This window comes from Bacillus rossius, chromosome 11 (assembly GCF_032445375.1).
Source record: "Bacillus rossius redtenbacheri isolate Brsri chromosome 11, Brsri_v3, whole genome shotgun sequence".
Classification (NCBI taxonomy): Eukaryota; Metazoa; Arthropoda; class Insecta; order Phasmatodea; family Bacillidae; genus Bacillus; species Bacillus rossius.
Window position 1 is genome coordinate 22,129,972 of NC_086338.1, and position 16,381 is coordinate 22,146,352.

A 16,381-nucleotide genomic window follows, 5' to 3' on the forward strand; every position below is an offset into this window, starting at 1 on the left:
GTAAACTGCACAAATTGTTTGCACGGAATTCATGCTGGTGGCTTTGAAAAACCGTACTTACATGTTTTCTGAAGACGCCAAATCAATGCTAGAAAAAAACATTCTCAAATGTTAAGTTTTAAAATCAACAAATCAAGGGAGTTTTTGTAAGATACCTTAAATATGTAAAATATTAAAATAATAAAAATACACAAATGAGAGTGGGCAAAAGTTTTAACTTTTGTAATACAACAAAAATGTTTTGTCGGCGACTGCATATAAGTCATCGAGTAAGCATATCCTTTTAACTATCTAAACTCTCTCTCTTTTTTTAAATAAACCCTGGCGGACGGCGGCTATTATTCCGTGCGCCTGCCGAGTGGAGTGAACAGTGGACACCGAGCGCGCATTCTATGTAATTCGAGGAGAACTATGAGAAGTATTTACATTTCAGAAGTTTCGTAGCCGCGGCCCGCGTGTACAACACAAGTAATTGCAACTGGCTTGTTTCCGTGTGTATAGTTGGTTCGATTGATAATTCATAGTGTTATGAGCACATATCTGTAACTCGACACGATTGGAAAACATATTTTTTTGGAAATAATACGGATTTTTGTAAGTATGTATTATTTCTGCTTGTAAAAAACAAAATAACGTTAACCCTAATGGTGGTGCCAAGGCACCTGTGGCACCTACCGTGCGCACGCCTATGTGTGCAGGGGAATCTCGATCGAACACCGCTCATAGAAGACAACCACCACAACTGTTCTGCTTCACTTCCCTCCCCCTCCCCAAACACTCGGGTGGGACAGACGCTGCCCAGAAGCCTCAGGCATAAGTCAAATTCTATGTACTAATTTTTTTTGTAGCCCCAAATTTACGAGAATGACGCACAAAAAAAAAAAGTAAAAAATATTCCAAGTACTTATACATTGTTTTCCCTATACTGGCTGTAAAATTAGTCTCAAATTTTTATCCCTCTTCCCACCTTATAATTATAAGGGGGTTTCTACATTTTTTTAATACAATCTAGCATTCCCCCTTCCCTAAATGGGTGAAAAGGAATAATATTATTTTTATGATAAATATCATACCTCCAAACTTAATTAAGATATTGGGTATAATAAGTAATCAAACTATCCTCCAACTCCTCTTCACCATTTACCACATTTTAACACCTCAAGAGGTGTAAAATTGGTTTTATGAATAATAATTAATATATTACAATCCGGTACAGCAGGAGATAAGCTGAGAAAAATAAACGTACATATAAGAGTTACTTAGGCAATTTTACAGTTTTCGAAACATGACTTGGGGGTAAAAATTGAGTAAAATTTGTTTTTAAACAAAAATATTTTCTAGAAGCAAACAAAGCAAGAGGTAAAAATCATTGCAAAAATAAAATTCAACATTTTTAATAGTGATTTTTTTTTATACTTTCATTGTTAAAGATGTGACTTCAATAAAAAAATTTTAATCATTGATTCTACTAAAGATGAGGACTAAGTAACTGAGCATGCATTTAATACATAAAGTAAAAAAAAAAATTTAATATATAATTTTACATCTAAAACTTAGCAAACATAAGTTAAAATATTCTGTACAAACAACAAAAATACAGAAACTAGACATTCTTCATTACCATTTTCTGAAATTTCATTTCTACAGAGTAAAATGTTGGTTAGTTTGATTTTGTAAAGTTAAGAAAGAGTTAAGAAACTGGATATGACTAAAACATAAAATCTGCCAATATGTTACTCCATTTTTATTTTTATTCCTAATTACTTAATGCGGTAAAAAACATTAGTTTGTTTGGTTTTATACAAGCTAAACGTTACCTATTGCTCAATTAGTTTCCATTAAAAATGAAATAATAAAACTTGTAAATATAAATTTAATTCAAAAAATAAATTATTTAAGTTTGGAAATTTGACCCCGAAGGAAATAAAATGGGTTCAGTTTGGAACTATGTAATAGGGCACTTGGTATCACTGAATCAACTAATGGAGTAGGAAGCTAAGTGTAATTTTATCAATGTTAAATAAGGTACACTAAAATAGTAAATAATAAACTGTATATAAAAAAATCTGTATTTTCAATGGTTTTAATGATTTTCTAAAGCATGAAAGAATATTTAGACCTGGCATTATTTTATTGTGTATATTGTCTCTAATTGAGGATGTTTGGAATTTATCACATATTTCTTACAGTGTGACAACATTTTTACGCAGTTGGTAACCTAGTATTTCATAATTTTATAGACAAATAAAAGATGCCACAAGCATTTCACTTATGTACCGAGGCTATGAATAGTAACAAAATAACATAGTATTGTTTAGGGCAGCCTTTTTCAGTAGTTATCATTAGTGGGTCCTGTATTTTGACAGTACTTGCACAAAGTTACTTTTAAGTGGCTTTAAGGAACACGAAACAGTTTAGAAACAATATAAATATAAAAGTAAAAGTATACATAAAAAAACAAGGGAGGGGAGAAATAAGCATTACAATTGGAATTGCTCATTTAATAAAAGAGAGACTATATACAGCAATGGATATGGTGGTTCCCGCCTCACGGGGTGCAGCCAGCGTTTCTCTCGGCCGGGAGCTGGGGGGACTCTGGCCCCCCGCGGGCCAGCTTGGCCCCCCTCCGGCCCGACGGACCGGGCCGTCTCCTCGGCTCCTGCGCGCTCTCCTTGGCCCTCCAGAACACGTCCGCGTTCCCCGGCGCCTGGTACCTGCGCACCACATCACTTCAATTACTACTCTACTGCAAACACATCTTAACATCCCATTCGGAAACACCACACGAAAATAAAACTTATTAAAAAAGGGGGTTGTCTGCAAAGTCGGTTTACGCACGATAATTATACGTGATAACGTCATAAGAAAACATTGATGAAAAATTGCATACTTTTTAATTTTCAAATATTATTTACAGTTTTTTGCAAATTTAATTTAAATAATTTGTTTAAATATAATCAGAAACAATTAGTTAAGAAGCCCGCCTTAACCTGTTTGATATTATAGAAGATTTTCTCGCACGGTGGTTGGCCGGTTCTTGCACGCTCGGCTCAGGCAGAACGCGAAAATTTTTCGTACTTGCAGCCGGTGTGACTTAATAATTGAAAATGGCGGGCATGGCATCCAAAATGCCAAGGACATGATCTTGGAGGCTTAGGGAGGCTTGTAGAAACGGAATTTAAGCCTCATTATGGATTTTTCAAGTTGTTGGCATTTAAAAAGACTAAAACGAAAAATTGTCCCTCAAATGGGAACTTTCTTTCGAAATATAAATTTTTTTATTTTTAAAATTGTTAAAAGTTTTTTTGGCAAAATTTTTTCCCAAAACATTGGAAATTTTGGCAGGTTTTGGCGAATTTTGGATCAATTTTTGGCAAATTTTGAAGGTCAAAGGCTAAGGTCATCCAAGATGACACCGTGACGACACAATCCAAAATGGCGGGCGCTGTCACCAGCTCCACACCCAGAACCCAGATGCCGGAGGAACATTAAATACTCCTAAGGAATGTAAGGGATCCTTTCCCAACAAGATAACACTTGAGCACTGGAAGTTTTACCAAAGATAAATAAATTTCATGGATTTCCAGAAGACAGCAAGATAGACCAAGCATCAAGAAGGATCAGAAGTAATCCCAGGGAAGAAGTCATGATAACTCACCGTCTAAGAACTGTGAAAAGACCTCAGTTAATAGTCTTATTGAGAAGAATTGGTTAAGAAGGCTAGAGTGACTGCAGTGATGTGTGGGGTATTGTTCAGTGTAATGTCATACTGAAATGAGAGAGGACTTTAAACTAGCAAAGAGTAACTGCAGTGATGTGTTGTGTTCAGTGTTATGTCATAATGAGGTAAGAGAGGGAGATGTATGTAAAGATATTGCACAGGCCAGGTTACCCGGCCTGTGGGGGTACTGACAGTAAACAAATAACAACGATGATGGAAAAAGGTGTGTATTAAAACACTACAATAACTTACTTGCACGAACAAATAAACCTGAAACTGCTTGAAAACTAAAAAAAAAACACACTACAATTACCCTTTCAAGAAGTTTTTCTGGGTAATAAATTTAAATTTTAAGCATTTAAAAGAGAGCCATAGTAATTGGAAGAAAAACTTTTGATGGCTGATCAGAAATTATTGACAGTATATCCAAAAAGTCTGATATGCATTGAAATGAGTTACAATGTATTTGTAAATTAATTTTATTTATATTATATTAAAACTATAAAGACATTGGTATAAAATATAAAATAAACAATTGAACACCCATCTAACAGGGTGTCTGCTGACACAAAAGCCATTATTGTTCCCAAAAAAAAAAAAGGTCACCGAAAATTATAGAATTTTCGACATATTATTAAGTCTAAATAATAATACTTTTTTTTTAATGAACTTCTCAACCTCTAAAGATGTTAAGAAGTTAAAAAAATTATGTGGTGCTTGAATAAAAGGGTTGTTTGTACTACACTGATTTGAAAATATGCGTATCAGAAAACACGCTTCCAAGAGGCATAAATAAATCCATGCAGATATGATTATGTTTGTGTTAGTTTACATGAAGTTACAAACAGTCATGAAAAGCTTGAAGGAATGAGTCACCGCAATCCAACAGAGCGCAAGCATTGTGAAGCAGGGCTTGGCTGGAGCCGTGGGAACTCACCCGGGCTCCTCTGGGTTGAGCTGGTCCTTGCAGAGCAGGATGTGGATGGTGGGTATCTCCCTGACCACCACCAGGGGGTCCAGCTCCTCCAGCAGCGGCTCCCAGTGCTCCTCCACCCTGCAACCACATACGTCTGCAGTGCTCCACCCTGCAACACCACAAGGCTGCAGTGCTCTTCCACCATGCAACCACACTGCTCCCAGTGCTCCTCCACCCTGCAACCACACATGTCTGCAGTGCTCCTCCACCCTGCAACCACATGGCTGCAGTGCTCCTCCACCCTGCAACCACACACGTCTATAGTGCTCCTCCACCCTGCAACCACACACGTCTGCAGTGCTCCTCCACCCTGCAACCACATAGCTGCAGTGATCCTCCACCCTGCAACCACACATATCTGCAGTGCTCCTCCACCATGCAACAACACGGCTGCAGTGCTCCGCCCTGCAACCACACATGTCTGCAGTGCTCCTCCACCCTGCAACCACACATGTCTGCAGTGCTCCTCCACCCTGCCATCACACATATCTGCAGTGCTCCTCCACCATGCAACAACACGGCTGCAGTGCTCCGCCCTGCAACCACACGGCTGCAGTGCTCCGCCCTGCAACCACACACGTCTGCAGTGATTCTCCACCCTGCAACCACACACGTCTGCAGTGCTGCTCCACCCTGCAACCACACACGTCTGCAGTGCTCCTCCACCCTGCAACCACACGGCTGTAGTGCTCCTCCACCCTGCAACCACACACGTCTACAGTGCTCCTCCACCCTACAACCACACACGTCTGCAGTGCTCCTCCACCCTGCAACCACACGGCTGCAGCTGTGGCCTGAAAAGCTGGATCTGCACCTCAACTCTTGTTTCACATTCTCGCGGGTGCAGCATGGGATGCAAAACATTAACGCTTTGTTCCACACACTATTTGTATTTTGTCATTTCTATTATCTGAGGCATAAATTTATCAACTCAAATTTTCTCATATAATTTTAATCATAATTATGATAATTTCATGCACGTCGGGAGAAATTAGGGTCCCGGCAGCAAATAATTTTGTCGGATTTCTTCCTCTTCATCTTTCAATTTCTAATATTTTGATTCAGCGCTATTTTTTTTTTTGTTTTACACTTGTTGAAGTCAACACTTGCGAACTGCAGCAGCTCTGAATAGGGACATTCAAAATGGGAGAGGTACTGATATCCTTTCCACCAATATCCAAAACGTGATACGAGGCCAAATGACTGTATAAAAACGATTCTGAAATAGTTTCCGAGAAGCAACACAATGATAAGACTGTTTGTCCTATTTCAGGTCATTATTTCATATTTTAGCTCCACACGGTTAAACTTGCCGACGTTTTGTGTGCCTGGAATTTCACAAAAAAAAAAAAAATTATATAGCGCATACTTTTTGCATGATTAGCAGCCAAAGTTTAATTTTTAACATTTTCGTGCAGTATGGATAGTTAGAATGAAATGAGATATAAAACTGGAAATTTTTAGGTTTAAAGTCAATATTACTGGCTACTATGTGGTATCGTTTAATTTCTTTTTTTTAAAAAAAAACAAACTATTATTTAATTTTATCCAGCCCATCAAAATCCTGAGAATATTTATGAGTTCAAAAGGATAAATAAAATAAAGTAAAATTTTCTGAAAGAAATTTTAACCATACCGAGCGCCTATCCACCAGCATTACCTTTTAACCCAAAATATTTTAGTTATTTTACTATTTGGTTCTCGTTATCCATGCTGCACCATAATGTCAAAAATACATCTCTGCCAGTTAATAAAGCAAGAAATATATATTGTCACGGTCTGAAAATTTCTTTACCTTTTTTTTAAATTTATTTTACTTTTGTATCCCGTCTGGTTAACGTGTTGGTGTACGTGCACGTTTCCATGCTTGGCCTGGTGATTGCGACACACGGATAGCGGAATATAGGTTGCTGCGATTGTAGTTTGCAGGCACCGCGATCTTTTGCGGGGCTGCGTGGTTTGCTAATTCTCGCGGGCCGCTGGCCAGGGTCCGCTGAGAGGTTGCACCACGTTGTTCTAGAAAACCCGCTGCGCTGCACTGCGCTAAATTTTGTTTGTCGTTTTTGTCCGTTTTGCCACGCGAAGTTTTTGTGTACTCGTTTCGAGGACTCTGTCCTGCATGGTGTTGCCATCTGGCGTCCGAGTTTGGAAACGTAGGCACAAACTAGCTAGCAGCGCGAGAGGGGAAGGGGCAGTCTCCGCGCCTGCGCAGTAGGAATTGTCTACCTCACGTTTTTTGTTTTCTTTGCGGGAGGGGGACCGCCATTTTTTTTCGTGGCTAAGTTTTTCCCGGTGTTCGTGTTTTCGGTGTGACCTCGTTCGGGAGGTAAAACTCTCGTCCAGGGAGGGACCGGGGCTTTTTCGCCTGGGGGACCTCTCTGGACGGGTGATCCACGTCGGTACGGGGCCGTAACACTGCGACGAAGTGAGGGTAAGTGATTGGTAGTGATGGATCGTGAGACGGAACTTCAGGCTGGGCGATCTTCGTCCAGCACTTAATAATTTAAGATGGGTAGGAGATGTAGTTTTTGAACGGTTTTAAGCATAATTATGCCTTAGGAAAAAATTGTTTGGTGATCAATGACTTGTTGAAGACTTACATGTAGTGGTGGGGGCGTAGACAATTTCTTAGCGGAGCTGCGGCGAAGGGAGAGCGGCCATGTTTATAAGTTATTATTGTATCATGTTTTTATGTTGATTATAATTTATTAGAATTTATTTATAGTTCATTTTGTGAACATTATTTTTGGTAAATAATAAATCTGTGTCTGAATTGTTTAATTATGTTACCTTTCAGTTCGTGAAACTTTCCCTACACTACCTGTATAGGTAGCAGACTAGGTCTCGGGTACCTCATGCTAGTGATCTACCATTTCATGTTTTTCAACCCCCTTAGTAATAATCTTGTTTTAGGTGGTAATTTGTCGGAGGCCCGGCTGAGCTAAGCCACAATATATATGTGTATGTATGTGTGTGTGTGTGTGTGAGTGAGTGTATTTTTTTCATTTTGTCAATGTTGAGCCGCTCAAAACGTCCACACGTTTAACCATGTTAAAGGTAAATATAAAACGCCCTGAACCAAGCGGGGCGGAGCTCACTTGCGGTAGCAGATCTTGGTGATCTGGTGCACCTTCTTGAAGCGGCGCTTCATGATCTCGGCGCAGCTGACGGTCTTGCCGACGGCCGCGCCCGAGCCGCTCCACACGATGCTCTTCTCGTCCTTGAACACCTTCATGGCGTACCCCAGCACGTTCCTCATCTTGCTGCCGCCCGCCACCTGCGGCACCGCCATTCGCGCGCGTGGCAGCACAACACGCAGTCATCTGTGATGATTTGTTATGATCATGTGATTTTTGTGATGATCATGTGATGATTTGCGATAATTGTGATGATAAGTGATGAATTGTAATTATCTGTAATGATTTGTGATGAATTTGTATGAATTGTGATAAATTGTAATGATGTATGATTAATTGTGATGATGCATGATTAATTGTGATGATTTGCGATGAATTGTGATGAACTGCGATATCATGGGGTTCCATACACATCTCTTCTGGAATTTAAAAGAAAAAAAATTCTAAAACAGTATGAAAATATAACAGCAAATTTGCACATAAGGTTACAAATATATCATTTTGGAAATATTATTGCAATCTTTAATGGGCTAGAGTAGTATAATCTGGGAGCTCCTGGCACTGGCTTCTGGCTGTGGAGCCGGAGCCGACTGCCATCTTGGATTTGTCACGTCACGGCGGACATTTTAGATCTGCAAATTTTAATTACGCCATTTAATTTTCTAGAACTTTCCACCATTTTGAAAGATGATGTCACAATTGCAAATTTCGTGATGGCTGCCATCTTGAAAATCCATAAATTTTATGCTAGAAATTCGGGAAAATGTTTAAAATTCATACAATTTTAAATTAATTAAAAATATTTAAAAACACTGTTGCATATTTCGTAATGGCCGCCATATTGGAAATCCATAATTTTTATGCTAGAAAATTGTAAAAAAAATTAATTTATAAAAAAGTTTTTTATTTTATAACATAACTTTAAAAACACTGTTTCACATTTCGTTATGGCCGCCATCTTAAAAGTTAGTAATTTTTATGTTAGAAAATCGGGAAAAATGGTAAAATTCATAAATAAATTAATAATATAAATATTTAAAAATACTGTTGCACATTTCGTTGTGGCCGCCATCTTGAATATCCATAATTTTAAAGTTACAAAATGTGTATGATTTTTTTTAAATTTAAGTAATCAAAATTTATTTTTAAAAACACCGTTGCTTTTTTCTTTATGTATGCCATCTTGTAAAACGGTAATTATTATCCGATTTTAATAGGAAAATATTTAAAATTTATAAAAAAATTATCAAAAATTAACAAAATATTATTCAATACATGGACTTACGTCCTTGGTTCGAACCCGACGAGGGCAAAAAAAATAAAAATTAGACAGATCCTTCCTCCACGGAAGCCACCCGTAGACTGACTCCCACCACTTATGGTTAGGTAAATATATAGAGCCATCTAGTATAACATCATGTCCGCTATCTTGTTTTCATCTGATAGAGTGCAAAACCGACATGTTAGATTAAAGTTTACCCGGCAGAGAACAGTATTAATTTATTATTACTGAGGTGCCCGCCATCTTGACATTTGAGGATCCTCGTGGAAATTTTTATTTGTTGATCTATAAATTCGGAAGAAATTCTAAAACACATCAAAATATTCACTTATAAAATAATAACTGGCGCGATATATTTCCGTCCATGGTTTGTATCTCGGCCAGTGATCAGGATAACTAAAGCCTAAAATAAATATTAGTGTGCACGATGGTAAACTGGTTAAACAGTGGACTAAAAACCAAAAGGCCATGAGTTAGATACTCCTCATATTCACTCAGAATGTAAGAATTGTTACAATTAAAGGTGATATAATTTAAAATCACTTGAAAGTACACATTGTTCAGTAACAACTATTAGCTAAAATAATAAGTTTGGAAAAAGTACAAACCAAAATGGTCTTTATTTTATAAGAGAAAAAATACATCAACAAAGGTAGGTGTAAACTTACACTAACTTCAGTGGAGTAACACAACCATCCCAGACTTCGCCTGGGGTAATTTAGGGAAAAGTAGGGGGCAAATGAAACCAAAACAAGACAAGGGCGTATTCGGGGGGGGGGGGGGGGTGGAGAGATTAAGTCCCCCCCCCCCAAAAAAAAAGTGGAAAAACAAGCAGCAAAGCGCTTAAGTTAGAAATTTTTCCATTACCTTTACGAACTACTGTACCGTTTGATTTTGTAATAGACGCTGTTCTTGCTTTTGCTTATTATTGTATTGCACAAAGGAATAATAATAGAATAAATTACTGAATACATGTATCGTTATACAAAGTATGAATGTCCCAAAGGTCAATATCAATCCGAAAAGAAAAAAAATATCTAATAGGTTTATAGAAAAAAATGGTATATTATTTTCGAGAAGTAGGCTTTTTTCTTAATAGATTTAAAAATCTCACCCTGCATCAAATTTTTAGCTACAGTCACTACAATTTTACTATTATACTATTGTAATTTGTTATGCAATTTAAAAAACCACACTAATATTAATAATTCAAAATCAAATTAAATATGCTATACTCAAGAAATAATATTTGTACGAGTTCAGCTGCAAAAATCTCATGAAAAAGATTGAATAACGAACCCTGTCTCTGTACTTCAGAGCTGGTTAGTTGCGCCCTCGTGAACAGGCAGGAACTGGAACCCACATCTCTGAGTCCTACCACTGCGCCACCTGTTCGTTTCACCGCATCCCGCTGCCTCACACCAACAAGGTCAAGGTCATCTAATATGGCCGCCGTGAAGTCAAAATTCAGGATGGTGGACCGGCACCAGGCACCACACCCAGAACCCGTGTCCCAGGAGGAACCAAATAATACTACTTTTATAGTGTCAGCTTTCGTAGTATGGTATCCTGGTTCGATTCTGGTATATGCCTCACATGAACACGGCCCATGTGGCAACAGTGCGATCCTGATGCTTTTCCCTCCTCGTGCGGCGAGAAGCTCCAGTGTTGCCACATGTGGCTGATAGTCTCCACGAATACATGGTGTCCTTTGAATGAGTGCACTTAAATGGTTGATAATGATAGGGTGTGGTAAGGTAATTTAAGGTATGATATGAATGAATGAAAAGTCTGATATGTACTCACGTTGTACTAAACAATAATAATGTATATATAATTATTTACGAAACAGTTTAACGGAGACTTTTGTAATTCAGTGTTTTTTTTTCTGCTCGCAAACCTCCAGGGTCCATTGTATATTTTATCTCCAAGTAGCTATTAGTAGATGGATATAGCCGATTCTGGGACAGGCGCAGGATCCAGGATCCGGCGGCCATCTTGGATGGCGTCATCGGCGGCCATCTTGGACTCAAAAATTCCCTAAAATTCCTTAAAAATGACTCAAAATGACTCAAAAATTCCCGTTTTGAGGAAAAATTTCCCGTTTTCGAGGGAAAAATTCCCGTTTCGAAGAAAAATTAGGATTTCGAAAAACCTCAAAAGGTGTTTTGCCTTAGAAAAAACCCAAAATCCTAAAAGCAGCTTAATAATCATTTGAGCTAGCCACTCAATTAAAAAAAAATTATAAAAATATGAGTCCTCGGTTCGAACCCGACGAGTGCAAAAATAAAAATGGCGTCCAAACCTTCCCTCTTGGTGGCTGCTGGCAGACTGACTCCCACCACTTTGTTCATAGTATATTTATCGTCAGGTAGTATGATGTCATGTCCGCCATCTTGAAAATCAATAATTTTTATGTTAGAAAAACGGGAAAAAATTAAAAATCATTAAAAAAATAACTAATCGAATTAAATAATAAAAATTAAATAAATTATTACTTAAAACCACTGTTGAACATATCGTTATTGTCGCCATCTTGGATTATATTTAATTGTTGCATGTTTCGTTACGCCCACCATCTCGGTTGAGTACGATGTTATCGTTACACTTTACATTATGACCGCCATATTGGATCCTATTAATGTTGCATGTTTCGTTATGGCAGCCATCTTGGAATCGTGTAATTATTTAGCTAGAAATTCGGGAAAAAATCCATAATTCATTAAATAAATGACTCATTAATTTACTTATTATTTCGATCAGTTCCTGTCCTTGGTTCGATACTCGATCGATGCAATAATGTTTAATTTTATGTAAAAAAATAATAATTTCAATAAACCATGTTCAAAATTCTTAAAGAGGCTTAAAATCCTCTACAACCATCATCTTATAAGCCATCATGTCCGCCATCTTGGAAATTCGTAATTTCAATGCTAGAAATTCAGGAAAAAGTTCAAAACTCATTAAATAAATTTTGCAACCAATAAAATGATTAATTAGATCGACTAAGGTCCATGGTACGATTCTGGATGCTGAAGAAAAAATAAATATAACAACAATTTAACATAATAGTAACAGGTTCGTAAATAAAACATCGCAAATTCTTTCACAAAATAAATTTTATTACAAAATCTATATTTTACTACAGGATCACTTGCGAAAGCCCTGCATAGGCGTGAAATGACTAATTCTTAGCTCCAATCGGTTTATACTAGACAGAGACCAACCAGAACCTTTACAGACATAGTCCTCCTCTTCTTGACAGAGTTTCTGGATACCGTTTTTAACAGTTTGCTTCACATCGTCAGAACTGTAAATTACTGCAGCCGATGTCTTGAATGCACACTTCCTCACTTCGTCTTCGAATGGATACGGCTTTCCATATATACAGTCCAAAAACAAGTTATATTTTGATGGACCGTTTGTTGCTACATCATCAGTAAGCTGATAGATTATGTCCTCTCTGATATCAACAAGAAAATTACAAATGTCTTTTGACTCACCTAACGTATTTAGATAATAGTAATCTTTCAATTTTCCACGAAATGCAGACTGCGCCAAGTAGAACCCATTATCATTCACTTGTAATGCACCGAACACAGTATTAGGTTTATTTTCATGTCCAGACGTTATAGCAATCGGTTGCTGCACATTGGTTTTCTTGCTTGTACGCTTACGAGTCTCCAATCTAAAGCGAAGAGTCGAAATTTCTACAGGTAGTTCTTCAGTAGACACACGGACTTTACCGTTGCATTTTTTCACATGCCGTCGCAAACTATCAATACGTGTAAACCATTCATGACACTCATCACAGCGGAACTTTATGCGAGATGGATTCTTCTTGCATTTACTCCTCTCATGTCTTCGTGCTACATGAGAAAAAGTGAACGAGATATCGCAGTAGCTGCAAGGATACATTGCTGATGAAGACGAGCCTTTCAGACCCGATCCAGATACTGACGTTGCCGCAGTTGCGACATCTCCAGGCATACTCTTATGAACATCAATGCATCGTTGCTGAATAGAAACCTTTACTTTCTGCCGAACAGCAGGACCTTTGCATGTCTTCATGTGCATTTTCATATTATCTTTTCTGGCAAACTGCTTATGGCATTTCTCACAAACAATCATTTTACGATAAAGGTTCTTAACACATTCTCTCTTTTCGTGTCGTCGAGCATTGCTGTTGTTTGTGAAAATCTTGTCACAGTAACAACACCGATGTCCGTTAGTTGTTGAATCACCAGCCATTGAAGTCTCCATTGAGGCTGAAACGAAGTTCGTCGTGTTTTCCTGTGTAGCCAGCACCACCGGCATTAAATTCTCTTCTGCTGGTGGTACCACGACTGTTGAAGTCTCCTCCAGTGTTGTCAGAGTCGTTGCCGTCGAGATCTGCTCCTTCCTCGTCGCCGTTGACGTTAGGGTTCCTGTAGACGATGGTACATCCTCCATCAAGTTCGACGTTAAAGTCGGTAAAGATGCCATCGAGTTCACAAGAACAGGTAATTACGCGACTTATGCACCAGAAGAAACAAACTAGGCGATCCTTACACCGATAACGTCAGTAACAAACTGAGCATCCTGCTGTCTAGGACTCGCTTATATACATGCACAGGATGGAATAATACGCTAGTCAAATCAAGAACCATCAACAATAATACTCGAGTCAAAACTACATTAAAAATAGAAGCCCACTCAACAAAAAAGGCAGCACAAATGGAAGCAAATTCGACATATGAAATGGACACACAATGCACGCACTTGCAGTATTCATCACAAAGTTAACATTTAAATTTCATTCAAGCGAAGTAGCAAGCCAATGTCACATCATCATATTAACATCCTATTGGTCATACTATCCTCAAAATTTCACAGTATTATAAATCACACCAGTTATAGACGGACTTATGGTTTCTAACACACAACATTTCAGTCATTTTTCTTTAATAAAATCATATTTTAAAATGCAAAATATACATGGTAAACGAAGAACCAGTACGTAAATATTTTATATACTTTATGTACACTGTAGACGTCAAGAGCTTGAAAGTACATATGTAAGAAAGATATTTAATAAAACTCATATTAAATTGTATATTTATACCCATTAATACACATCAGATCAAAAAAAGTAGGTTTTATTATATAAACCTCGAATTTCTTAGTTCATGTTTCTTTGAGGACGTATAAATTTTCAGCATTTCGCGAACCAAGTAGAAGTTTTAGTCTATTCATCAATCATTTGGATTGTCTCTCGATGAACAATTGGTCTCATGTGCTACAGCTTCCATCTTCTTTACATATTTGTTATTGTTAGTCTTAAAATCCACGCATCCGTGTCACTATCACAGACGCAAAGTTATCATCATCATCATCATCGTAGCTGTCATCAATATTATCATGAGCTGCATCAATATCACTCATTTTATGATATCGTTTCCGCATTTCAGTTGTCAGAGATTTACCACAATCTATGATCTTGTGAGCTTTACATTATTCTCTATTGTTCTGTAGACATGGTTAGTTCCATTCTCGTTTTCTTTAAAAGCCTGTGTGTCCAGTTTTATTATTTAATCCTTCAACCCATCATCCCAAACACAATTAAATCATCGTAGTATACAGAAAAAAAAATCAACAAAGTTCCTTTCATTTAATCTTAGGAACCGCATCATCCTTTCCACCTATAGTATAGTTTCTTGAGCCCAAGAGTCATTCATTATATACCATGCAGTGTTCTTCAAGAGATGTGGTTAACTTCTAGTTCTACATACAAATCCATCCTATCATTGATTTGTTGACACATTAGAAAAAAAACCTTAAATTTAATTTTTACGTGTTTTATTAAATTATCACTTCGGCTAAAAATAATTACCACACATGGTGTGTTATTACATTTCCTTCTTCATCTGCAATGCTAAGTTCCTTGATAATAAATCCATACTGACTAGAGAAGCCTTGGAGGTTTACACATTTCGTCATGGTGGTCGAGACGAGACTAAGCCGGTAATGTACTGTCAGGTCTTAGATAATAGACGACACAATCTACCTTGTTGCAGGATGTCTCGATGATGTCCGGAGCCTCCTCGTCACAATCACTGGTGCAGTGATGACCGAAGTTGCAGACCTCTAGTTGGAAGTAACCATCCTCGGTGACGTAGTGCACACGGCGGAATCCGGGCGTTACTTCCGCGTACTTTGCAGTTGGAACGAACAGCATTTGCTTGAATTTGTAGCAGCAGCTCTATACCCACACGACTATGTGTTGACTGCTGTGTCTAGGGTGTTGACCTCAATTTATTCCGCTAGGACCACCCTCCAGTCCAGTCACATGTACCGTTGCTTCCGTTGTTGTCCCCCGCCTTGCTGGCGACCTCCAACATTCCAACACGGTGATCAACCATCCAAGCCCTAAGCATTGTGTCTTGAGATCGGACCTGGACATCCAAGTTACATAGAGTATAATATACTCTGAAATACATAATAAAGAGAAAATTGATATAAATAACATTATACTTTGCTTAATAGTTCCAAAAGTAATGAACGCACTGCTTGACCAGTGTCAGGTGTAACTAAATATTAAATATATTTAATATTTTATTTTCCATTACCTTTCGTGGTATTTATTAATCATTCACTCTACGAAAAACAACTCAAGACAATAAACCTGACCAACGAATTAAATACTGTACCGCTATGCCTTACATGAAAGTATAATTTTTCGATAATCTGAATAACCTATCAATCGTTCATGTACAAAGCCACACATACAGGCCAATTGTCTATGGACCATGAGACCGAGTCATGACAATATCAGACGTATAGGCTAGTCATTTCAGGACCGCAGGACCTTCTTCGTCTTTAGATAATAACAGTCATTTAGACCATCATGAAATTTTAATACATACTAAAGGACCAAGCGACCTTGAAAAATATTTTAGTAACACCAAGAGGTTTTGAACTAGTAAATATTCAGTCACTACATATTTTACTACGCGCAATCAACAAATGGAAGCACCATCAACGAAAAGGCAGCACAATCAAAAAAGGCAGCACATTTGTAAACACCATCAACAAAAAGGAAGCACATTTTGGAAGCACCATAAACGTAAAGGCAGCACATTTTGGAAGCACAATCAATAAAGAGAGCAGATTTGGAAGCACCATCAATAAAAAGGAAGCACTTTTGGAAACACCATCAACAAAAAGGAAGCACATTTTGGAAGCACCATCAACATAAAGCAGCACATTTTGGAAGCACAATCAAT

The 16,381-nt window shown here is 37.8% G+C and overlaps 1 protein-coding gene across 5 annotated transcripts in view; it reads right to left on the bottom strand.

The window, feature by feature from the left end:
- Positions 1–2,486: 2,486 nt before the first annotated feature.
- The window catches only part of LOC134536692 (ribonuclease P protein subunit p25-like protein), a 444,926-nt gene continuing 431,031 nt past the window's right edge, over positions 2,487–16,381 (bottom strand). For all 5 annotated transcript variants that reach the window (XM_063376550.1, XM_063376551.1, XM_063376549.1 and 2 more), the window contains 3 exons: positions 7,796–7,974; positions 4,659–4,775; positions 2,487–2,714 (listed from right to left, as the gene is read on the bottom strand). In XM_063376550.1, the coding sequence (XP_063232620.1) occupies positions 2,549–2,714; positions 4,659–4,775; positions 7,796–7,974 (462 nt within the window). In that variant the 3' untranslated portion in view covers positions 2,487–2,548. The remainder of the gene's footprint in view (positions 2,715–4,658; positions 4,776–7,795; positions 7,975–16,381) is intronic.